The following is a 24,512-nucleotide window of genomic DNA, read 5'->3' as shown; positions in this document are numbered from 1 at the left end:
AGTTTGAAAAATCCCTGGAGTCACAAAATAAGAAAAAAAAAAAACAAACAACAACCCTGATGATCTGAGGTGGGTCCATTACCAGCTGAGCAAAATTTTTAAACTGTAGGGTTTCTCTTATTTGCCCTAAGTTCAGTTCAGTCGCTCAGTTGTGTCTGACTATTTGCGACCCCATGGACTGCAGCACACCAGACTTTCCTGTCCATCACCAACTCCTGGAGCTTGCTCAAACTCATATCCATTGAGTGGGTGATGCCATCCAACCATCTCATCCTCTGTCAACCCCTTCTCCTTCCACCTTCAATCTTTCCCAGTATCAAGATCTTTTCCAATGAGTCAGCTCTTCCTATCAGGTGGCCAAAGTATTGGAGTTTCAGCTTCAGCATCAGTCCTTCCAATGAATATTCAGGACTGATTTCCTTTAGGACAGCTGGCTGGATCTCCTTGCAATCCAAGGGACTCTCAAGAGTCTTCTCCAACGCCACAGTTCAAAAGCATCAATTCTTCACCACTCAGCTTTCTTTATAGTCCAACTCTCACATCCATACATGACCACTGGAAAAACCATAGCTTTGACTACACAGACCTTTGTTGGCAAAGTAATGTCTCTGCTTTTTAATATTCTGTCTAAGTTGGTCATAACTTTCCTTCCAAGGAGCAAGCGTCTTTTAATTTCATGGCTGTGGTCACCATCTGCAGTGATTTTGGAACCCCCCAAAATAAAGGCTGTTAACTGTTTCCATTGTTTCCTCATTTATTTGACATGAATTGATGGGACCAGATGCCAAGATCATAGTTTTTTGAATGTTGAATTTTAAGCCAACTTTTTCATTCTCCTCTTTCACTTTCATCAAAAGGCTCTTTAGTTCCTCTTCACTTTCTGCCATGAGGGTGGTATCATCTGTGTATCTGAGGTTATTGATATTTCTCCCAGCAATCTTGATCCCAGCTTATGCTTCATGCAACCCAGTGTTTCTCATGATGTACTCTGCATATAAGTTAAATAAGCAGGGTGACAAGCCTTGATATACTCCTTTCCCAATTTGGAACCAGTCTGTTGTTCCATGTATGGTTCTAATTATTGCCTCTTGACCTGCATACAGATTTCTCAGGAGGCAGGTAAGGTGGTATGCTATTCCCATCTCTTGAAGAATTTTCCACATTTTGTAGTGATCTACACAAAGGCTTTAGCGTAATCAGTAAAGCAGAAGTAGACGTTTTTCTCTGGAATTCTCTTGCTTTTTCTATGATCCTACAGATGTTGGCAATTTGATCTCTGGTTCCTCTGCCTTTTCTAAAACCAGCTTGAACATGTGGAAGTTCATGGTTCATGCACTGTTGAAGCCTGGCTTGGAGAATTTTGAGCATTACTTTAATAGTGTGTGAGATGAGTGCAATTGTATGGTAGTTTGAGCATTCTTTTGCATTGCCTTTCCTTGGGACTGGAATGAAACTGACCTTTTCCAGACCTGTGGCCACTGGTGAGTTTTCCAAATTTGCTGGCATATTAAGTGCAGCACTTTAACAGCATCATCTTTTAGATTTTGAAATAGCTCAACAGGAATTCCATCACCTCCACTAACTTTGTTCATAGTGATGCTTCCTAAGGCCCACTTGACTTCACATTCCAGGATGTCTGGCTTTAGGTGAGTGATCTTGGTCATGAAGGTATTTTTTGTGTAGCTCCTCTGTATATTCTTGTCACCTCTTCTTAATATCTTTTGCTTCTTTAGGTCCATACCATTTCTGTCCTTTATTGAGCCCATCTTTGCATGAAATGTTCCCTTGGTATCTCTAATTTTCTTGAAGAGATCTCTAGCCTGTCCCATTCTATTGTTTTCCTCTATTTCTTTGCATTGATCACTGAGAAAGGCTTTCTTATCTCTCCTTGCTATTCTTTGGAACTCTGAATTCAAATGTGTATATCTTTCCTTTTCTTCACCTTTCACTTCTTTCCTTTTCTCAGCTATTTGTAAGCCCTCCTCAGACAACCATTTTGCTTTTTTGCATTTCTTTTTCTTGGGGATCATTGCCTCCTGTATAATGTCACAAACCTCTGTCCTTCATTCTTCAGGCACTCCTTCAGATCTTATTCCTTCAATCTATTTGTCACTTCCACTGCATAATCATAAGGGATTTGATTTAGGTCATACCTGAATGGTCTAGTGGTTTTCCATATGTTCTTCAATTTAAGTCTGAATTTTTCAATAAGGAGTTTATAATCTGAGCCACAGTCAGCTCCCACCAGTCTTGATTTTGCTAACTGTATAGAGCTTTTCCATTTTGGCTGCAAAGAATATAATGATCTGATTTTGGTATTGACCATCTGGTGATGTCCATGTGTAGAGTCTTCTCTTGTGTTGTTGGAAGAGGGTGTTTGCTATGACCGGTGAGTTCTCTTGGCAAAACTTTGTTAGCCTTTGCCCTGCTTCATTTTGTACTTCAAGGCCAAATTTTCCTGTTACACCAGGTATCTCTCATAGCTCAGTTGGTAAAGAATCCACCTGCAATGCAGGAGACCCCTGTTCGATTCCTGGGTCAGAAGATCTGCTAGAGAAGGGATAGGCTACCCACTCCAGTATTCTTGGGTTTCCCTTGTGGCTCAGGTGATAAAGAAACTGCTTGCTATTCAGGAGACCTGAGTTCGATCAATGGGTTGGGAAGATCCCCTGGAGAAGGGAGCGGCTCCCCATCCAGTATTCTGGTTGGAGAATTCCATGGACTGTACAGTCCATGAGGTTGCAAAGAGTTGGACATAACTGAGCGACTTTCACTTTGACTTTCCAGGTATCTCTTGACTTCCTACTTTTGCATTCTAGTCCCCTATGATAAAAAGGATATCTTTTTGGTGTGTTAGTTATAGAAGCTATTGTAGGTCTTCATAGAACCATTCAATTTTATCTTCTTAAGCATTACTAGTTGAGGCACAAACTTGGATTACTGTGATTTTGAATGGTTTGCATTGGAAATGAACAGAGATCATTCTCTCAATTTTGAGACTGTACCCAACTACTAGATCTCGGACTCTTTTTTTTTATATTATTGGTACTCCATTTCTTTTAAGGGTTTCTTGCCCAGAGTAGTAGATACAATGGTCATCTGAATTAAATTCACCCATTCCAGTCCATTTTATTTCACTGATTTCTAAAATGTTGATGTTCACTTTGCCATCTCCTGTTTGACCACTTCTGATTTACCTTGATTCATGGACCTAACATTCCAGATTCCTATGCAATATTGCTCTTTACAGCATCAGACTTTACTTCCATCACTAGTCATATCCACAACTGGGTGTCGTTTTCACTTTGGCTCTGTCCCTTCATTTTCACTGGAGTTATTTCTCCACTCTTCTCCAGCAGCCTATTGGGCACTTATTGACCTGGGGAGTTCATCATGCAGTGTGGCCTAGCTGGTAAAAAATCCGCCTGCAATGTGGGAGACTCTGGTTCGTTTCCTGGGTCGGGAAGACACGCTGGAGAAGGGATAGGCTGCCCACTCCAATATTCTTGGGCTTCCCTGGTGGCTCACCTGGTAAAGAATCTGCCTGCAATGTGGGAGACCTGGGTTTGATCCCTCGGTTGGGAAGACCCCTGGAGAAGGGAAAGGCTACACACTCCAATATTCTGGCCACAAGTAGTAGGACACGACTTAGCGACTTTCACTTTCTTTTGTCCTATCCTGTTCCAAATAACATTCTACTGCTACAATTCCATTCTCCCCAATCATTCCACCTTCACCCTCTCCCACAGAGTCCCAAAGACTGTTCTAAATGCCTATGTCTCTTTTGCAGTCTTTTGGAATTGTAGCATGTATATTATCATAAGTGACCAGTCCAGGTTTGACGCATAAATTTTCCTCTGTTCATTTTTTTGCATTTGTGCTTTTTTAATAAAAATACTTTTAACTATTAAAAAAAAAACAAATAACATTCTACTAACAGTTATTCATCTTAGTGTACCAAGCCAACAATAAAATATTACAGAAAAATTATTGTTAGTACAAGACCTTTTAGAGCTAACACCCAAAAAAGATGTCCTTTTCATTATAGGGGACTGGAATGCAAAAGTAGGAAGTCAAGAAACACCTGGAGTAACACGCAAATTTGGTCTTGGAGCATGGAATGAAGCAGGGCAAAGGCTAATAGAGTTTTGCCAAGAGAACACACTGGTCATAGCAAACACCCTCTTCCCACAACACAAGAGAAGATTCTACACATGGACATCACCAGATGGTCAACACCGAAATCAGATTGATTATATTCTCTGCAGCCAAAGATGGAGAAGCTCTATACAGTCAGCAAAAACAAGACCAGGAGCTGACTGTGGCTCAGATCATGAACTCCTTATTGCCAAATTCAGACTGAAATTGATGAAAGTAGGGAAAACCACTAGACCATTCAGATATGACCTAAATCAAATCCCTTATGATTATACAATGGAAGTGAGAAATAGATTTAAGGGACTAGATCTGATAGATAGAGTGCCTGATAAACTATGGACGGAGGTTCGGGACATTGTACAGGAGACAGGGACCAAGACCATCCCCATGGAAAAGAAATGCAAAAAAGCAAAATGGCTCTCTGAGGAGACCTTAAAAATAGCTGTGAAAAGAAGAGAAGCGAAAAGCAAAGGAGAAAAGGAAAGATATAAGCAACTGAATGCAGAGTTCCAAAGAATAGCAAGGAGAGATAAGAAAGCCTTCCTCAGTGATCAATGCAAAGAAATAGAGGAAAACAACAGAATAGGAAAAACAAGAGATCTCTTCAAGAAAATTAGAGATTCCAAGGGTAAAGTAATTAGCCTCCAATAAAAAAAAGAATACAAAGAAGAACTGTACTAAAAAGATCTTCACGACCCAGATAATCACGATGGTGTGATCACTCACCTAGAGCCAGACATCTTGGAATGTGAAGTCAAGTGGGCCTTAGAAAGCACCACTACAAACAAACATAGTGAAGGTGATGGAATTCGAATTAAGCGATTTCAAACCCTGAAAGATGATGCTGTGAAAGTGCTGCACTCAATATGCCAGCAAATTTGGAAAATTCAGCAGTGGCCACAGGACTGGAAAAGATCAGTCTTCATTCCAATCCCAAAGAAAGGGAATGCCAGAGAATGCTCAAACTACCGCACAATTGCACTCATCTCACACGCTAGTAAAGTCATGCTCAAAATTCTACAAGCTAGGCTTCAGCAATACGTCAACCGTGAACTTCCAGATGTTCAAGCTGGTTTTAGAAAAGGCAGAGGCACCAGAGATCAAATTGCCAACATCCGCTGGATCATGGAGAAAGCAAGAGAGTTCCAGAAAAACATCTATTTCTGCTTCATTGACTATGCCAAAGCCTTTGAATGTGTGGATCACAATAAACTGTGGAGCATTCTGAAAGAGATGGGAATACCAGACCACCTGACCTGCCTCTTGAGAAACCTGTATGCAGGTCAGGAAGCAACAGTTAGAACTGGACATGAAACAACAGACTGGTTCCAAATAGGAAAAGGACTACGTCAAGGTTGTATATTGTCACCCTGCTTATTTAACTTATATGCAGAGTACATCATGAGGAATGCTGGGCTGGAAGAAGCACAAGCTGGAATCAAGATTGCTGGCAGAATTATCAATAGCCTCAGATATGCCGATGACACCACCCTTATGGCAGAAAGTGAAGAGGAACTCAAAAGCCTCTTGATGAAAGTGAAAGAAGAGAGTGAAAAAGTTGGCTTGAACGTCAACATTCAGAAAAATGAGATCATGGCATCAGGCCCCATCACGTTATGGGAAATAGAGGGGAAACAGTGAAAAAATGTCAGACTTTATTTTTTGGGCTCCAAAATCACTGCGGATGCTGATTGCAGCCATGAAATTAAAAGACGCTTACTCCTTGGAAGGAAAGTTATGACCAATCTAGATAGCATATTAAAAAGCAGAGACATTACTTTGCCAACCAAGGTCCGTCTAGTCAAGGCTATGGTTTTTCCCGTGGTCATGTATGGATGTGAGAGTTGGACTGTGAAGAAAGCTGATCATCAAAGAATTGATGCTTTTGAACTGTGGTGTTGGAGAAGACTCTTGAGAGTCCCTTTGACTGCAAGGAGATCCAACCAGTCCATTCTAAAGGAGATTAGTCCTGGGTGTTCACTGGAAGGACTGATGCTAAAGCTGAAACTCCAATACCTTGGCCACCTCATGTGAAGAGTTGTTTCATTGGAAAAGCCTTGATGCTGGGTGGGACTGGGGGCAGGAGGAGAAGGGGATGACAGAGAATGAGATGGCTGGATGGCATCACTGACTCGATGGACATGAGTTTGAGTGAACTCCGGGAGTTAGTGATGGACAGGGAGGCCTGGCGTGCTGTGATTCATGGGGTTGCAAAGAGTCGGACACGACTGAGTGACTGAACTGAACTGAACAGAATGTTGATTTTACTCTAACTTATTATTTTATTACCACTTTGTATTTCACAACAATATCCATTACTTTTGAATTACTATGTCTTATTTCAAAGGCATCTTTTATCATGCTAAACACATTAAGAAGTCTAAGATATCTGGCACTCATAACAAGAATTGGTTTCAAAGCCATTATCTTTTTTTCAATACTGGAAAATAAATTTGTGTCTCTGTAACCACTCCATGGCTCAGAGGTTAAAGTGTCTGCCTCTAATGGGAGAGACCTGGGTTCGATCCCTGGGTCAGGAAGATCCCTAGAAAAGGAAATGGCAACCGACTCCAGTACTCTTGCCTGGGAAATCCCATGGAGGGAGGAGCCTGTTATGCTACAGTCCATGGGGTCACAAAGGGTTGGACACGACTTGGAGATTTCACTTTAACCACTCCATATGCAATCTGAAAAATGATATAACCAGTGTTGGGACGAGGAGATGTACTTATGAGAGCTAAACATTTGAAATAAGAATATTATTTAAGAGGCCTCAAAAGTAAGGTGAACATTTCTAAATCTTCTGGAGCAATTAGTCTCACAAACCAGTGGACTGATGAAAACCTTAAATAGTGCACGTTCAAAAATTTTGTGAATTTCTGTACCTCACAAATGATGAATGGAAGCCCTAACAGGGGTTTTAAAGTAGAAATTTTTGGCAATTGTGCTTCATGTGGCAGATTAAAATTTTTATTTTAATCATTGTTCAGTTCAGTTCAGTTCAGTCGCTCAGTCGTGTCCGACTCTCCGCGACCCAATGAATCACAGCACGCCAGACCTCCCTGTCCATCACCAAGGAGTGCACTCAAACTCATGTCCATCGAGTGGGTGATGCCATCCAGCCATCTCATTCTCTGTCATCCCCGTCTCCTCCCACCCCCAATCCCTCCCAGCATCAGAGTCTTCTCCAGTGAGTCAACTAGTCGCATGAGGTGGCCAAAGTATTGCAGTTTCAGCTTTAGCATCAGTACTTCCAATGAACACCCAGGATTGATCTCCTTTAGGATGGACTGGTTGGATCTCCTTGCAGTACAAGGGACTCTCCAGAGCCTTCTCTAGCACCACAGTTCAAAAGCATAAATTCTTTGGCGATCAGCTTTCTTCACAGTCCAACTCTCACATCCATACATGATCATGGGAAAAACCATAGCCTTGACTAGACGGACCTTTGTTGGCAAAGTAATGTCTCTGCTTTTTAATATGCTATCTAGGTTGGTCATAACTTTCCTTCCAAGGAGCAAGCGTCTTTTAATTTCATGGCTGCAATCAGCACCTGCAGTGATTTTGGAGCCCAAAAATATAAAGTCTGACATGGTTTCCACTGTTTCCCCATCTGTTTCCCATGAAGTGATGGAACATGATGCCATGATCTTTGTTTTCTGAATGTTGAGCTTCAAGCCAACCTTTTCACTCTCCTCTTTCACTTTCATCAAGAGGCTTTTGAGTTCCTCTTCACTTTCTGCCATAAGGGTGGTGTCATCGGCATATCTGAGGTTATTGATATTTCTCCTGGCAATCTTGATTCCAGCTTGTGCTTCTTCCAGCCCAGCATTCCTCATGACGTACTCTGCATATAAGTTCAATAAGCAGGGTGATAATATACAGCCTTGACATACTCCTTTTCCCATTTGGAACCAGTCTGTTGTTCCATGTACAGTTCTAACTGTTGCTTCCTGACCTGCATACAGGTTTCTCAAGGGGCAGGTCAGGTGGTCTGGTATTCCCATCTCTTTCAGAATGCTCCATAGTTTATTGTGATCCACACATTCAAAGGCTTTGGCATAGTCAATGAAGCAGAAAGAGATGTTTTTCTGGAACTCTCTTGCTTTCTCTATGATCCAGCAGATGTTGGCAATTTGATCTATGGTGCCTCTGCTTTTTCTAAAACCTGCTTGAACATCTGGAAGTTCATGGTTCACATATTGCTGAAGCCTAGCTTGTAGAATTTTGAGCATGACTTTACTAGCGTGTGAGATGAGTGCAATTGTGCGGTAGTTTGAGCATTCTTTGGCATTCCCTTTTTTTGGGACTGGAATGAAGACTGATCTTTTCCAGTCCTGTGGCCACTGCTGAGTTTTTCAAATTTTCTGGCATATTGAGTGCAACACTTTCACAGCATCATCTTTCAGGATTTGAAATCGCTCAATTGGAATTCCATCACCTTCACCAGCTTTGTTTGTAGTGGTGCTTTCTAAGGCCCACTTGACTTCACATTCCAAGATGTCTGGCTCTAGGTGAGTGATCTCACCATCGTGATTATCTTGGTCGTGAAGATCTTTTTTGTACAGTTCTTCTGTGTATTCTTGCCACCTCTTCTTAATATCTTCTGCTTCTGTTAGGTCCATACCATTTCTGTCCTTTATCGAGCCCATCTTTGCATGAAATGTTCCCTTCGTATCTCTAATTTTCTTCAAGAGAGCTCGTGTTTTTCCTATTCTGTTGTTTTCCTCTATTTCTTTGCATTGATCGCTGAGGAAGGCTTTCTTATCTCTCCTTGCTATTCTTTGGAACTCTGCATTCAGATGCTTATATCTTTCCTTTTCTCCTTTGCTTTTCGCTTCTCTTCTTTTCACAGCTATTTTTAAGGTCTCCTCAGAGAGCCATTTTGCTTTTTTGCATTTCTTTTCCATGGGGATGGTCTTGGTCCCTGTCTCCTGTACAATGTCACGAACCTCCGTCCATAGTTCATCAGGCATTCTATCAGATCTAGTCCCTAAATCTATTTCTTACTTTCACTGTATAATCATAAGGGATTTGATTTAGGTCATATCTGAATGGTCTAGTGGTTTTCCCTACTTTCTTCAAGTCTGAATTCGGCAACAAGGAGTTCATGATCTGAGCCACAGTCAGCTCCTGGTCTTGTTTTTGCTGACTGTATAGAGCTTCTCCATCTTTGGCTGCAGAGAATATAATCAATCTGATTTCAGTGTTGACCATCTGGTGATGTCCATGTGTAAAGTCTTCTCTTGTGTTGTTGGAAGAGGGTGTTTGCTATGACCAGTGTGTTCTGTTGGCAAAACTCTATTAGCCTTTGCCCTGCTTCATTCTGTGCTCCAAGGCCAAATTTGCCTGTTACTCCAGGTGTTTCTTAACTTCTTACTTTTGCATTCCAGTCCCCTATAATGAAAAGGACATCTTTTTTTGGGTGTTAGTTCTAAAAGGTCTTGTAGGTGTTCATAGAACCATTCAACTTTGGCTTCTTTATCATTACTGGTTGGGGCATAGGCTTGGATTAGTGTAATACTGAATGGTTTGCCTTGGAAACCAACAGAAATCATTCTGTCGTTTTTAATATTGCCTCCAAGTACTGCATTTTGGATTCTTTTGTTGACCATGATGGCTACTCCATTTCTTCCAAGGGATTCCTGCCCACAGTAGTAGATATAATGGTCATCTGAGTTAAATTCACCCATTCCAGTCCATTTTAGTTCACTGATTCCTAGAATGTCTATGTTCACTCTTGTCATCTCCTGTTTGACCACTTCCAATTTGCCTTGATTCATGGACCTAACATTCCAGGTTCCTATGCAATATTGCTCTTTCCAGCATCGGACCTTGCTTCTATCACCAGTCACATCCACAACTGGGTATTGGTTTTGCTTTGGCTCCATCTCTTCATTCTTTCTGGAGTTATTTCTCCACTGATTATTATAGAATATTTGATAACATTAAAATAATAAAACAAAATTATCCATATTCCTAGGACTGAAAAACTGTTTGTATTTTGATATGTTTCCTCCCAGTGTTGTGCGTGTGTACATGCATTCAATATTCTTGGGATCATAGTATATTTAGTTTGGTGTACAGGTATTTTTCTCCCATTTGGCAGAAACTTAGACCTTGTTCCAGGCTATTAATAACTTTCATAAATGTCATTTTTAACCTGGCCATAGTGATAGTTAACTGAATGCACGTACCCAAATTTACACATTAGACATGTTTTGAAAACTTAAAAAAAAATACTCTGCATAAAATGTATCTTATATTTAGGGTTAATTTCCTTAGGACAGGTTTTGAAATACAAATATCACTGTTTTAAAAAGAGTTCCTTCGACTGCAAGGAGATCCAACCAGTCCATCCTAAAGGAGTTCAGTTCTGGGTGTTCATTGGAAGGACTGATGCTAAAGCTGAAACTTCAATACTTTGGCCACCTCATGCAAAGAGTTGACTCATTGCAAAATACCCTAATGCTAGGAAGGATTGGGGGCAGGATGAGAAGGGGACGACAGAGGATGAGATGACTGGATGGCATCACCGACTCGATGGATATGGGTTTGGGTAAACTCTGGGAGTTGGTGATGGACAGGGAGGCCTGGCATGCTGCGATTCATGTGGTCACAAAGAGTCGGACACGACTGAGTGACTGAATTGAACTGAACTGATCATTGTGGACATTTCAATAATTTACAGATTTTGACTTAGTTTCCCATTTTTTAGTTTAGAAGATCAATGATTTGAAATCACACTGTATTCATTTCTGCACATTTATATACACACAGTACTAAAATGTACTAACTGTAGTACTAAAATACAAGCTTGACTATAAATCATGCAAAAATAGAATTATCATCACTGTGGTGTCTATAATCTAAAAAAATAAATAAATAAAAAGAATCTTAGCAGACATAAAGAAATGTCATCAAGAAAAGACAAAAATGCTCAATAGCTTAATTGTTTCTCACTCACAGCAACTCTTTAGAATAACATGAGAGTGGGTAAAATCCTTCAATAGTTTTCTGTGAATACTTTTTATTTTTGTCTTCTCAAAGTAAATAGCAGTATCAAAGGGGCCTTGCCCTTTTCAAATGAAGGCAAAATTTACTGTAGAAGAAAAAATGTTGGGATAAAGAAAGGGATGTATTTATGCTGCTAGTGTCAAGATCCTGTCCAGATCTTGTCCTTCCAAATCGATTCCCTTTTACTTTCCCTGGATTTGGAGTCAAGGGCTGTCATCACTCAAAGTATGTCTAGTTTAGGAAGAAGAGTCTAGTTGTGTGGTTAGGGTTTCAATATCTGCCTTGTGTAATTTTTACTCTTTAGATCAAAGGAACTTAAATTATTTAAAAACCCTAAGAGAAAAGGAAGCCATTTTGAACATTTAAATTATGATGAAAAATACTAATATTTTACTCTGTGACTCTACTAAATGAAGGTGAAATCTATAAAAAATAAATTAATAACTTTAGTTTAGAAAAGCAATATGCAGAATTTAGATGCTTCCTTTACACTTAAAGACAGTATAACATAATAGAAAGTTGAAAAGGAGTAATGTCTTAAATTTTCCATATAAACTCTTTTACTTAGAGCCACTTAAACTCTCTATTTAATTTCATGTCAAATAGAAACAATAACACCCATTTGAGCCTTACTAATGTTATAGTTTTGTTAAATCAAATAAGATCATGTGTAAGGACATACTTCACTACAGGGATAAATACAATTATTACCATCATATTCTATTCAAATATTCTTTTAAATATGTAAAGCTTTAAAAGCAGAAGGCATCATTCAATGTCAATGCACAGATGCAAGCATAGAATGGATTGAGATTTTTAATTTAAGCAGAGCTAGGTTTTTTGTCAAGAGGTATGAGGGGAAAAAAGAGCATGAAGAGAGTTAGGGAGAGATGCAAGGCAGTATTATGATGATGTACAACAGACTACAGAAAGGAGGATAAAAATAAAGATTAAGGTTAAGGGCATAGTAGAGACAGAGAGGACAGAGATCCCAGTGGCATGTAAGAACTGTTGAAGTGGAGATACTGGAGGGAGTGAGTTCAAGAGAGAAGGCTGAGGAGTAATGCAACTGAACTGGGACTACGGAAAGGTATTAGCAATGACAAGGCCTAGTCTAGTGTATCAACACAGGTGTAAATGGCTCATAGGGTGAAAGATAAGATTATTGGCAGAGGGAGAGCTTGAAAATGGGAGGCCAGATAGATCATCCATGTGGATACTGAAAGCACAATAACTACCACAGCAGATGTGTCCTACTCTTTGGGACCCTCTCCACTAGGTGGGTGCCAGTATCCTGCCTGGGTGCCCATGAGATTCTACAGGAAAGAATACTGGAGCAGGAAGCCATTCTCTTCTCCATGGGATCCTTCCGACCTAGGCAGCAAACCTACGTTTCCCACATTTCAGGTGGATTCTTTACCAGCTGAGCCACCAGGGAAGCCCAGTAACAGAGGTAATTAAAATAAATCACAGTGATACCAGAGTGGTCAGACTAGCAGTGCCAACATAACTTAAGTACTTGTTGCTGCTGCTGCTGCTAAGTCACGTCAGTCGTGTCCAATTCTGTGCGACCCCATGGACGGCAGCCCACCAGGCTCCCCCGTCCCTGGGATTCTCCAGGCAAGAATACTGGAGTGGGTTGCCATTTCCTTCTCCAGTGCATGAAAGTGAAAAGTGAAAGTGAAGTCCAGTTCAGTCGTGTCCGACTCTCTGCGACCCCATGGACTGCAGCCTACCAGGCTCCTCCGTCCATGGGATTTCCCAGGCAAGAGTACTGGAGTGGGTTGCCAAATTCTAAAGTCTCAACCAGACCTATTGGGACTTCCTAGGTGGTGCAAGTTGTAAAGAAACAGCCTGCCGTTGCAGGAGAGGTAATAGACCTATTGGATCCCTGGGTGGGGAAGATCCGCTGGAGGAGGGCAGGGCAACCTACTCCAGTATTCTTGCCTAGAAAATCCCAGGGACAGAGTAACCTGGTGGGCTACAGTCCACAGGGTCCTAAAGAGTCAGGATTGAAGTGACTTAGCACAGGCACATCCCAGATCTATTAAACCAAGAAACCAGTGGATGGTGCTTCAGGTGCTGTAGGATGATGTCTGAGAACTTAGAAGGGTGGCACGGAAAATGGAAGCGTTAACTGCTTGCAAATGAAGATTTCAAAGAGGTAGCATTTAAATTACACCAGAAGTTATCGCAAAGTTGTGCAGAGAGGGCTTAAAATTAAAGAGAGCAGCATTTGTAAAGAAAAACTTGACTCATGAAAAGACTTCAGGTAAGATCAGATAAAATTATGTAAAAATGAAAAATATTAGCTGCTAATATTAGAAAATCAAGCCCTGCTAAGAAAGCATTGGTTCTTTAAGACGCCTGGCAAAACATGACAAACTTCCTTCTATTTATCTACATTTTCGTTCATTGGTCTTAGGCTCAGTAGAGAGTGAAAGCTGGGACAGTAAGTGTGACTGCCTTGGTATAGCAGCATTTTCTACAAACTTCCATCATCTTTATGGCACACTGTGGAAATCGCTTCCAGCAGCTGCTTAAGGTGAAACCCGCAACCCTCCCCGTCTGTGACGTCACGGAACGCCCACCAAGCGTGTGTTCCACCAACATCCGGGCGCCAAGGGGAGGGTTTGCGCGCCCCCAACGTCACTACCGGGCGCCGGGCGCGCTCTGCGGCGGCAGATTCAAACGTGGCGGCCGGGGTCTCGCTGCCTGTGGGAGCGTCTGAGTCGGGGTTCTTGGTGCACTCGCTGGCGTGAGCTTCAGTGCGGCGCAGGGAGGACCCGGGAAGTTGAGGCGGCCGCTGCCAAAACCCGAGGGTGAGAATGGCGCTCTCCACCACGGTCTCGCAGAGGAAGATGATAAGGCGCAAGGCTCCTCGCGGCTTTCTAAAGCGCGTTTTCAAACGACAGAAGCCTCACCTTCGCTTGGAGACGAGTAGCGACCTACTGGTGAGATTTTGTCCCTTCATAGACTGGCCGTGGGGCGGGGATAGATCGGGGAAATAAACCCCCAGCCTGTATTTCGCCGCCCTCCAGCCAGTCTGCTAAAGCGCCAATACTTTGACCGCCGGATGCGCAGAGCCCACTCATTGGTAAAGACTCTGATGGCTGGGAAAGACTGAGGGCAAGAGGAGAAGAGGGCAACAGAGGGTGAGATGGTTGGCTGGCATCCCTGACTCAGTAGACATGAGCTGGAGCAAACTCAGGGAGGGTAAGGAAGGACAGGGAAGCCTGCTGTGCGGCAGTGCATGGGGTCGAACACGACTTAGTGACTGAATAGTAACAGCCAGTCTAGCTCTTTTGAGGCCTACCTTTCAGACATTCGCAGCAAAACCTGGGCCTGTTAGTATTCCCGACGCTAAGTTGTTTTGGGGCCTGCTGAAATTTAGATATCCTGACCTTTTTTTTTTTTTTTTAAACGGGAGGCTTTTGGCCACATAAGTTTAAGGAATAAACTAACTGCTTTTAGTTATTAAATATCGCTCTTCAGGAGTACAGTCTGGTACCTACATTGTGCTTACTGTAATTTGTGAAGGTTCGAAGGTAGAGATTTTTAAAAATAGATTTTGAAATTCAGGGTGGGTTACTTTCATTTAACTACTGTAAAAGGCATTTCTGACATGCTTTTCAAAAGTGCATTTCTCCTGCTCTTCTTTCCTTCCCCTTCTCTTTACGTTATTAAATATATTGCCGCTTCTTCTGCTTCAGCTTACTTAGTAAAGAACACTGATCCAAAAGTTTGTAAGTAGTATCTCCCAAGTATGAATTCGTTTTCCTAGACAAGGAGAACACCTCTTAGTTTAGTTTTCAAGCCAACCGTTAAAATTTTCCCTGACTCATAGTAACTACTGCATAATGCTCACCTGATAAAAAATGCTCACATTCAAACCACTCTAATATTTCTGTTTTGAAATAAATTTAGGGCTTTTATGTTGAATACCTGGAATATATTATCCCTCTAGCAGAATGAACACTTTCCCTGGGTTTGTACCGTAGGAGGCACCTCCTGTGGTTTGTTATAAGAGCTCTTGGAGTAAAGGAACCACTACAGCTGGGCACCTAATTTCCAGGAGATCAACGATAAAGAATTGTGGATAACAGGGATATATGACATGGAGAGTGTCTTCGGAATGCAACCATCTGTTCCTAAGCTACATTGTTTTTTTTTCTCCCTCACCTCCCCATCTCTTTTCTCTGTAGCCTCTGCTAGTTCTCTACTGCCTCCTGTAATTTTAGGATTTCTATTTTTGCTAGATTACTATAGAATTGTCCTCACTTTTCCTTTCTCTGAAGCCAGAACTACTTTTAAATTTTTTTTTTCTTATAAAAGTGGCCTTCCTAATATCTCCTGTCCTTCATTTTGGTTCCTTTCTTAGACTTTGTTAGAAAAGACCATAGATCGTGTTTTATTACCTTCCTTCCCCGAAGGTAGTGATTATGGTGGCACAAGTGAGCTGTATTAAAGTGAAATTGATTTTCAAAAGAATTTTAAGTTATTAATTGTGAAGTTTTCACTGGTGTTGGGGTTCTAAATGGAGAGGAAGGAGATTACCAGTTGGTGCAAATTTTTGGCCAGACATTTCTCAAGTAGTCAGATTCCTCCCACATTCATACTTGCCTGCCCCAAAGTGACCTATGGACAGGTGGGCTGTGTTGTGGAGTGGGATCCAAGTGGTACAGGAAAGGATGGGGGGTGAAATTCTAAGCATTTGCAGTGGTGGGGAAAGGAAGTTCTTTTGGCCACTGTCTATCCCTAGATTGTATGCTTATCTTTGGCTTTCATTGTTTCTCCTTCATGGTCTTGTGTATGTCATGCATCACTCTGGTTTCTTTGCTTACGGTGTTCTGCTTGCCATTGGTGCTTAATAATCTTACCCAGCAGGTGTCCCACATCATCCATAAACTTCTCTACAATTGAGGCAGTCTGTTTTTCTTTTTTTCTAAACTTTGATAGCCGTGAGAGTTTACATCATGCAGTTTAGCTATTGGGACCCTGACAGTGTTCTTTAGGAGTTTTGCATGTCACTATTGTCTCCCAGTGTGGTACACAGCTTCTTGAGGAGAGGGAACCGCGCATATCTCCTCTTGTGTCTCCCATTGTCTTTAACACAAAGCTTAGTGTTCTTGCCTGGAGAATCCCAGGGATGGGAGAGCCTGGTGGGCTGTCGTCTATGGGGTCACACAGAGTCGGACACGACTGAAGGGACTCAGCAGCAGCAGCAATCTACTTTTCTTGGAGAAGGCAATGGCAAGCCACTCCAGTACTCTTGCCTAGAAAATCCCATGGATGGAGGAGCCTGGTAGGCTGCAGTCCGTGGGGTCGCTAAGGGTCGGACACAACTGAGTGACTTCACTTTCACTTTTCACTTTCACACATTGGAGAAGGAAATGGCAGCCCACTCCAGTGTTCTTGCCTGGAGAATCCCAGGGACGGGGGAGCCTGGTGGGCTTCCGTTTATGGGGTCACACAGAGTCGGACACGACTGAAGTGACTTAGCAGCAATCTGCTTTTCTGCTGTCCTTGCATAAGATGTTTCTTCTGCATGAAGATGTCCTCATTCCACTCTGCTTGGCAAACACCGGTTCTTTCAAAATGAGTTCAAATGCCTCTTACTCAGTGAAGTCTTCCTCCATCATCTTAGAAACGATCTATCTTATCTTCCATTATCATCTGCTGTCATACATTTGTGTTTAGTTTCTTATGGGTTTTGTTCTCCCGTCTGCCTGGGAACTTTTTGTATTCCTTGTGTTTATTCCTTGAACATTCTGAGTGTACAATTTGAGAGTGATGTAACTATATATGGATTGATATTTTTGACATTTTATTCATAACTTCCTTGTGTCATGTTATATTTCTCCTGCACTGGCTTTTTGTTGTTTTATTTTATACGTTACTTGATTGTATGTCACTAGGAGCATATGTTAATCTCAGATTGTTCAGCTTTCTTGTGGCTGAGTTAGTTTTTAGTTTTATCGCTAAGGGATACTGTGCAAATATCTGAGTACTTATGGTTTATGTAAAACTCAAAAGTGCTATGAGGAAGTCGGGAGGAAGTCATGCTGGCCCAGTCTTTTAGTCAAATGGATATTTCTTTGTAAATAATCTTTTGGCTTACCTTTCAAGGAAGCTAATTTTTAAATTTTTCCAAAGTAAGTTCTTAATGGAATGGCTTACCTTTTCCAAGGTTGAATGTCTACCTGAAACCTTAAAATTTGCTTTTTTCTGACCATTTTTATCTAAACCGTAGTGCACTTGAGTGGCACCAGTTAACTGTTTTATGACAGAGAAATAGGTTGTTTTAAAAGAAATTCCGATGTTAAAAAATAGTATATTAATTCAGTGTCTGTGTTTCATGCCCATGAAGAGTAAAGCACTCAAGTCTCAAAACAGAATGTGGTTTATTTGAGATTGCTAAAAAAATTTTTTTTTGCCTAGTTTGGGGAGCTATGGATGGATGTTTTGCTCATGCAATCATAATTATTGACTGCTTAACTGTATACTGGGCCGCAGGCTACAGTTCACTGGGATACAATGTCTGGGAAGGCAGACATGGTTTTGCCCTTACATTGAAGAAGAGAGGTGAGAAATTGCTGCCTAATACATGTGTATGCACAGTTATAAGAAGTTTGGGGTACCATAGATCCGTATAACCTTATGTATTGGGAGGACTTGGCTTTTCAGTATAAACCAGTAGCATAGCAGTAGGCAAAATTGTATTTGAATACTGAAAGAAATTCAGAAGGCCTAGCATAGAACTAGAAGCTGGAAAAGGTGAGATGGAATTGTAAAACCTAGTCAAATAGGGTTTCAGTTCAGTTCAGTCGCTCAGTCGTGACCGACTCTTGCGACCCCATGAATCACAGCACGCCAGGCCTCCCTGTCCATCACCAACTCCCGGAGTTCACTCAAACTCATGTCCATCGAGTCAGTGATGCCATCCAGCCATCTCATTCTCTGTCGTCCCCGTCTCCTCCCGCCCCCAATCCCTCCCAGCATCAGAGACTTTTCCAGTGAGTCAGCCCTTCGCATGAGGTGGGCAAAGTATTGGAGTTTCAGCTTTAGCATCAGTCCTTCCAAGAACACCCAGGAAATAGGGTTTAGTATTAAGCAATTTGGAGTTTATCCTGAGGGTATCTGGAAGCTATTTAGGTTTTGAAGTAGAGAATGAAAATTAATGGAGGAAATTGTGCCATATTATGGAGTGTTTTCGGAGAAGGCAATGGCAAGCCACTCCAGTACTCTTGCCTGGAAAATTCCATGGACGGAGGAGCCTGGTAGGCTGCAGTCTGTGGGGTCGCTAAGGGTGGGACTCTACTGAGCGAGTTCACTTTCACTTTTCACTTTCACACATTGGAGAAGGAAATGGCAACCCACTCCAGTGTTCTTGCCTGGAGAATCCCAGGGACGGGGGAGCCTGGTGGGCTTCCGTCTATGGGGTCACACAGAGTCGGACATGACTCAAGTGACTTAGCAGCAGCAGTAGCAGCAGCATGGAGTGTTTTTGTTACAAAAGGAAATGGTATATCATAGGAAGTTTAAACATATTTTGAATGACATGGTATAGTGTAAAGAATCAATTGGGTGATTTACCTCAGAGTTCTTATGAAAGTTAAAGACCAAAAGAGTATCTCCTTCCAAAGGTTCTCTATCATGTTCAATTTAAATCCCCTACTCTACTTTCCCCAGTTGTCACTAAAACATTCCTAAACATCAACAATCCACTAAATATTTCTGCTATATAATAATAAATAAGTAATAATTTAAAGGACCACATTACCTAGTTATTTAACATTTAGTGAATTGTGGGGGAAGAGTTACATGTTGTGTATTAATTGATCTCACTGCAAAGAATGTGTAAAAGTGAAAGAAAGTGTTGCCCGGTTTTGTCTGACTCTTTGCGATGCCATGGACCATAGCCTGCCAGGCTCCTCTGTTCATGGAATTCTCCAGGCAAGAATATTGGCGTGGGCTGCCATTCCCTTCTCCAGGGATCTTCCCAACCTAGAAATCGAATCCAGGACTCCTGCATTGTAGGTGGATTCTTTACCATCTGAGCTATCAGGGAAGCCCAAAGACTGTGTACCATTAAGTAAATGACCAAAGAAGTTATATGTTAAAAATACTGTCTCATTGAACCTGAATTGGTAGTGCCTTCAGGCACCTGGAAGAAACAAAGGATGGAGTATTACCAATAACTTAAATCCAAGAGCTCTAGGCTCAACACTAGTGCAGAATTGAAATAGGACAGCCACTCACTTTAGTCTTGCTTTTTTTTAAGAGTTGAGAGTTATATTTTATTTGGTGGGAGTTTTTAGGATACATTCTCACTTCGGTTTTGTGCTGTACTTGAACTGTTTTCAAGTTAAAACTATGCATATAGAATGAGTAGCACTTTTTGATTGACTAGTGAACTTTGAGTAATATATTTAGCAAAATGTTCTACATATTCAAATAGTGAGGTTAAATAGAGATACATATGTATATACATATATCTTATGATACATATATATATTTTGCATATATGTCGAAGTTGTTTCCGGAGAAGGCAATAGCACCCCGCTCCAGTACTCTTGCCTGGAAAATCCCATGGACGGAGGAGCCTGGTAGGCTGTAGTCCATGGGGTCGCTAAGAGTCGGATACGACTGAGCAACTTCACTTTCACTTTTCACTTTGATGCATTGGAGAAGGAAATGGCAACCCACTCCAGTGTTCTTGCCTGGAGAATCCCAGGGATGGGAGAGCCTGGTGGGCTTCTGTCTATGGGATCGCATAGAGTCAGACACGACTGAAGCGACTTAGCAGCAGCAGCAGCAGAAGTTGTTTCTGTGAGAATATGCAAGAAACTGGCAATCAGAGTTGACTGGGGAATGATGTTGAAGAGAGGTTTACTTTTGTCAGTTTATCTTTATAGCTTTTTTGCTTTTATATGTTAATTTTGAGATAACTGTCGGTTCACAAGAAGTGGCAAAAATAGTACAGAATTCCCATTTGTTTTCTGCAGCTTCCCACAATGCTAATATATAACTCTAGTTCTTTGTGCACTTTTGAATTTTGTATTCTCTGCTTATTTTATCTAGCTTAAGGCTATTTTAAAATTATTAATAGTAGATATGATTATTCTCATGTTGTATGACAAGTAACTTGACCTTTGTATCTACTCTTTTCAATTGAATAAACTTTTAAAATTTCAGTTATTAAATTTTTTTTGATTAGACATTTTAAATTAAATATCTTCTTAAAAATTTATATACCTTGGATTGTAGAATGAGAGATGATTAGCCTTAAATACAGTAGTTGATATGTTTTTCTTAGGGGAGATTTTAAATTACATTGGAAACTTAACTTTAGTTGGAATGGAAAACAGAAATATTTGTTCTTATTAGAGTCCTACCTAAGTTTTGATATTGTGATCCTTTATAGTAATACTATTGTCTATGGCCTTTGGTCAGCTTTACATAGCCTTGTTTCATGTATTGTAACTAAGTCTCTTTTTTATGGAATTTTAAAATGGACCTATATTAAACTGAATTGTGTGTTACCTTAAATAAAAGTTCAGTGATTGAATCACAGTAGTAAATAGTGCAGCATTAAAATTTGTGATCTTCTTTTTAAAAGTCATTATTTCAAAATATCAATGTTTGAGTGTAAAAATCATTTTGAATTTTCACTTTTACAGGTGCATCTGAACTGTTTACTCTTTGTTCATCGCTTAGCAGAAGAGTCACGGATAAATGCTTGTGGGAGTAAGTGTGGAGTGATTAAAAAAGAGCATGTACTGGCTGCAGCAAAGGTAAGGTCTGAAATTCTTTTCTTGAGCACAGTTACCTTAAAACCCCACCTAGGTTGTCACCTCTTCCTGATTTAGATTTCTTATTCAGTTTTCTTGACTGAGTTGATGCTTAGCTTTTCATGAGTTTTAACTACAGAGTTAGATTTTCTTTATTATGTATAGTATATGTTTCTGATGGAAAGATTCATGACCATTGCTTTATTGCTTTAGGGGAAAATGAATGTTTGACTGCTAATCTGAGTGATTTGTAGTCTTATTAGTACCTTAAAATTTATGAAAACTTTTCTTCTTGATCATTTTAAGTTTACCTGATTATTTTTCTAAACTTGTTTTGAGTTCAGTGACTACTGAATCAAATTGCTTACATAAGCAGAGAAGATTGCTTCTTACTGATACTTCTGTATAATGTAAGAGTGTGACAACTTAAGGCAGAGTTTTTTTCCATATATGTTCCCAAGATTATTTTCACTTGATATTAGTAGATGTCCTAACAGGAAAGGCTTCTGTGGTCAGATAAGTTTATATAACCTAACATACTATACCTCCCTAAATAGATACAATGTTATGTATAGAGAACTCGTTTCTGTGAGAATATGCAAAAAACTGGCACATGGTTCACTGGGAGGTAATGTGAGAGAGAGACTTATTTTTTATAGTTTACCTCTTTATAATCATTTTTAACTTCACATTTAAATAGTTTGAACTAATTATATACCCATGGAAAGTACAAAAATACTATACTATTTCCACGGTACGTTTTATCCAGCTTCCCACAATGTAAACATTTTTATATAACTATAGTTACATAAAGTTATGAGAAGTTATATATAGTTATAGTCATAATATATAGTTATCAAAAGTTATGAGAAATACATCAGTAATTTGTTGAACTCTGTTTAACTTAACCTTTTTGTAAATTTGGGTGTATAATGTACTTAGAATTTTGTAAATGAATTTGAGAACATAGTATTTTATTTTGCAGTCCCCATATTAACATCTTGTAGAACAGAGAAGTACTGGCCTAGGGTATAAATCAATTTGATTACTTACATGAGAGTCTAGAAATGGCATGCCCTGGCATTTTTTAAGGGGCTTTAAATTCTCTTACAATTATAAACATTTCAACTAGTTTCTGGACTGTTAAAGTCAATGTAAGTATTTTCTGCAGGTAAAGCAAGGCTTAAGAACATGAGGAGTCTATGTGTGTATCTTAAATTTAGGATTGGTTTGCTTTTATTAGTGAATTATAAGTAGACTCACCTAAAAGAAGGTAAGTTCTTTAAAATAATTTTTTTGTATATATATATATATATTCTGGTCTCTAATGTTCTTTGTCCTTTACAACTTAAGATTTCATTTTGTTTACTTTTTCTTCTGGGCTTCATGTTGTGAAAATTATCTATGTAACAAGCTTTTCAGCTTGAGATAACTGGCCTTGGTCTCTGATATAATTCCACCTTAAACAGAGGAAATTTGGTGTTTGGATGAATTTGTATTGCTTTATGGTTGTTACATTCCTGGTTTATAATAGGATTTTCAAGTTTTAGAACATTTCTTAACTCCCTGAATTACTAAATTTTCTATAAACCTCAAGTTGGGAGCCATTAATCTGGACACTTTTGGCACAATTGAAGAAATAACATCTAGAAGTGACTATTATAAAGCTAGATTTTGAGAATCTAGGCATGTTTCACATTCTCTGAGAGAATTAGACTATTCTAGAGAAGTCTAAGACAATTTATAAGGCAAAAGAATTCCTAATCACATTCCAAATTGGGTTTTATGGATTCAGAGACTTGCATATTATACACATAGGACTTTTAAACTTTTTGTTGAGTAATTGTGTTTTATTTCCCCTAGGTATAATGTAAATCTTCATTTTCTCCCCCTCACAGGTAATTCTAAAGAAGAGCAGAGGTTAGAAGTCAAAGAACACATTTTTGAAAATTGTATGATGTATTATTTTAGGTGGTAACAGATCACAAAAGCAGTTTTTATAAAGTAGCTAATATTGTGTATTAAAATAGTGGCTAGTTGAAGGATGTGTGTATTTGTAAGTTTTTTGCTGGTATTGAAATATCTCAAACACGTAGAACTATATAATCTTGTTTCTGAAGAATTATTTCAAGTTCATCCTACTTCCCTTTTGTTGGTATTGCAATGTTTTACATATCAAAAATGAAATCTTAGTGTATGAAGTAGCTTGAAGAGATGTATTTCTTAGAATTAAGTTTATAAGTATTTAGATGTACTCACTGTTAATTAGGGAATCAATTTAATCTCTGAAGGAAGACAATGTACAGTCAAATCAATGTACATTTTAAATATTTTAACTGTTTAATACCTTTGCATAAGCAATGCAGTCTGCTTTTATGTTGGGCCAATAGTATACTGAAATAATTTCTTGACTGTAAACAACAGCAGAGTGTTTTCAAAACCTATTTCTCTTCAAAACCAAAAAAAAAAAAAAAATTACAGAGCAAACAGATTGATTTTCTTCAAGTCACACAGATTTAATAGATGGGTGTCTGTTCCCACCAAAAAATCTTTTAGAACTTTATTACATATCATCTAATAGTTGTGTTTTTACATTTTGTTTTTAAATAATTACACATTGCAACTTGAAGTTGCAAAAGTAGTACAGAGAAGTCTCCATGTACTCCATACCCAGTTTTCTCCCAATGTAAATAATTAGAGTACAGTATCAAAACCAGGAATTTGGCTTGGTACAGTATGTGTATAATTCTGTACCATTTTAGCACATCTGCAGATTTATGTAACCACCACTACTATCAAGATGTAGAACTATTTCATCACCACGAAGTTCTCCATCATGCTTTTCTTCTGTAAATTATACCCAGCTCCCCACAACCACTGCACATACAACCCCCCTCATACCCCTACCATTTCTAAGCCCTGGCAACCACTAATATATTCTCCGTCTCTATGGTTTTGCCATTGTGATGGAATCATACAGGTTTTGACTTTGGGGAATTTGATTTTTTCTTGATCCTCCAAGTTGTTGCATATAGCAGTTTGTTCCTTTTTTATTAGTGAGTCATCCTATTCCCTGGTATTTATGTACCATAGTTTGTATAGCTATTTACTCATTAGGAATATTTTGATTATTTCTAGTTTTTTTGGTTATCATAAATAAAGCTGTTATGAACAATTGTGTACCAGTTTTTATGCAATTTTATTTTTATTTTATTATTTTTTTTTTTTTGAACAGAGGAAAATTTATGCGTCGAACCTGGACTGGTCACTTATGATAATATACATGCTACAATTCCATTCTCTCCAATCATTCCACCTTCACCCTCTCCCACAGAGTCCCAAAGACTGTTCTAATTTTAATTTCACTGGGATAAATGCCCAAGAGTATGATTGCTGCTGGGTTGAATGGTAAGTATATGTTTCAGTTCATTTCAGTCAGTCAGTTGTGTCTGACTCTTTGCAACCCAGTGGACTGTAGCACTCCAGGCTTCCCTGTCCATCACCAGTCCCGGAGTTTGCTCACACTCATATCCATTGACTTGG

General features: G+C 39.7%; 1 protein-coding gene across 1 annotated transcript; it reads left to right on the top strand.

Annotated features, from left to right (window-relative positions):
- The first annotated feature begins 13,840 nt into the window (after nucleotides 1-13,840).
- CENPW (centromere protein W) lies at nucleotides 13,841-24,136 on the top strand. Its single transcript, XM_055433164.2, has 3 exons — nucleotides 13,841-14,129; nucleotides 20,859-20,972; nucleotides 22,868-24,136. Exons 1-3 carry the CDS (start codon nucleotides 14,004-14,006, stop codon nucleotides 22,892-22,894), a joined length of 267 nt encoding a protein of 88 aa, XP_055289139.1. The 5' UTR covers nucleotides 13,841-14,003; the 3' UTR covers nucleotides 22,895-24,136.
- Nucleotides 24,137-24,512: the final 376 nt, after the last annotated feature.

Source organism: Moschus berezovskii, chromosome 10 (assembly GCF_049115385.1).
Source record: "Moschus berezovskii isolate FMDL1 chromosome 10, NW_MosBer_1.0, whole genome shotgun sequence".
Lineage (NCBI taxonomy): Eukaryota > Metazoa > Chordata > Mammalia > Artiodactyla > Moschidae > Moschus > Moschus berezovskii.
Note: the sequence above shows the minus strand (reverse complement) of the source record. Positions and strands in the feature narration are given on the sequence as shown.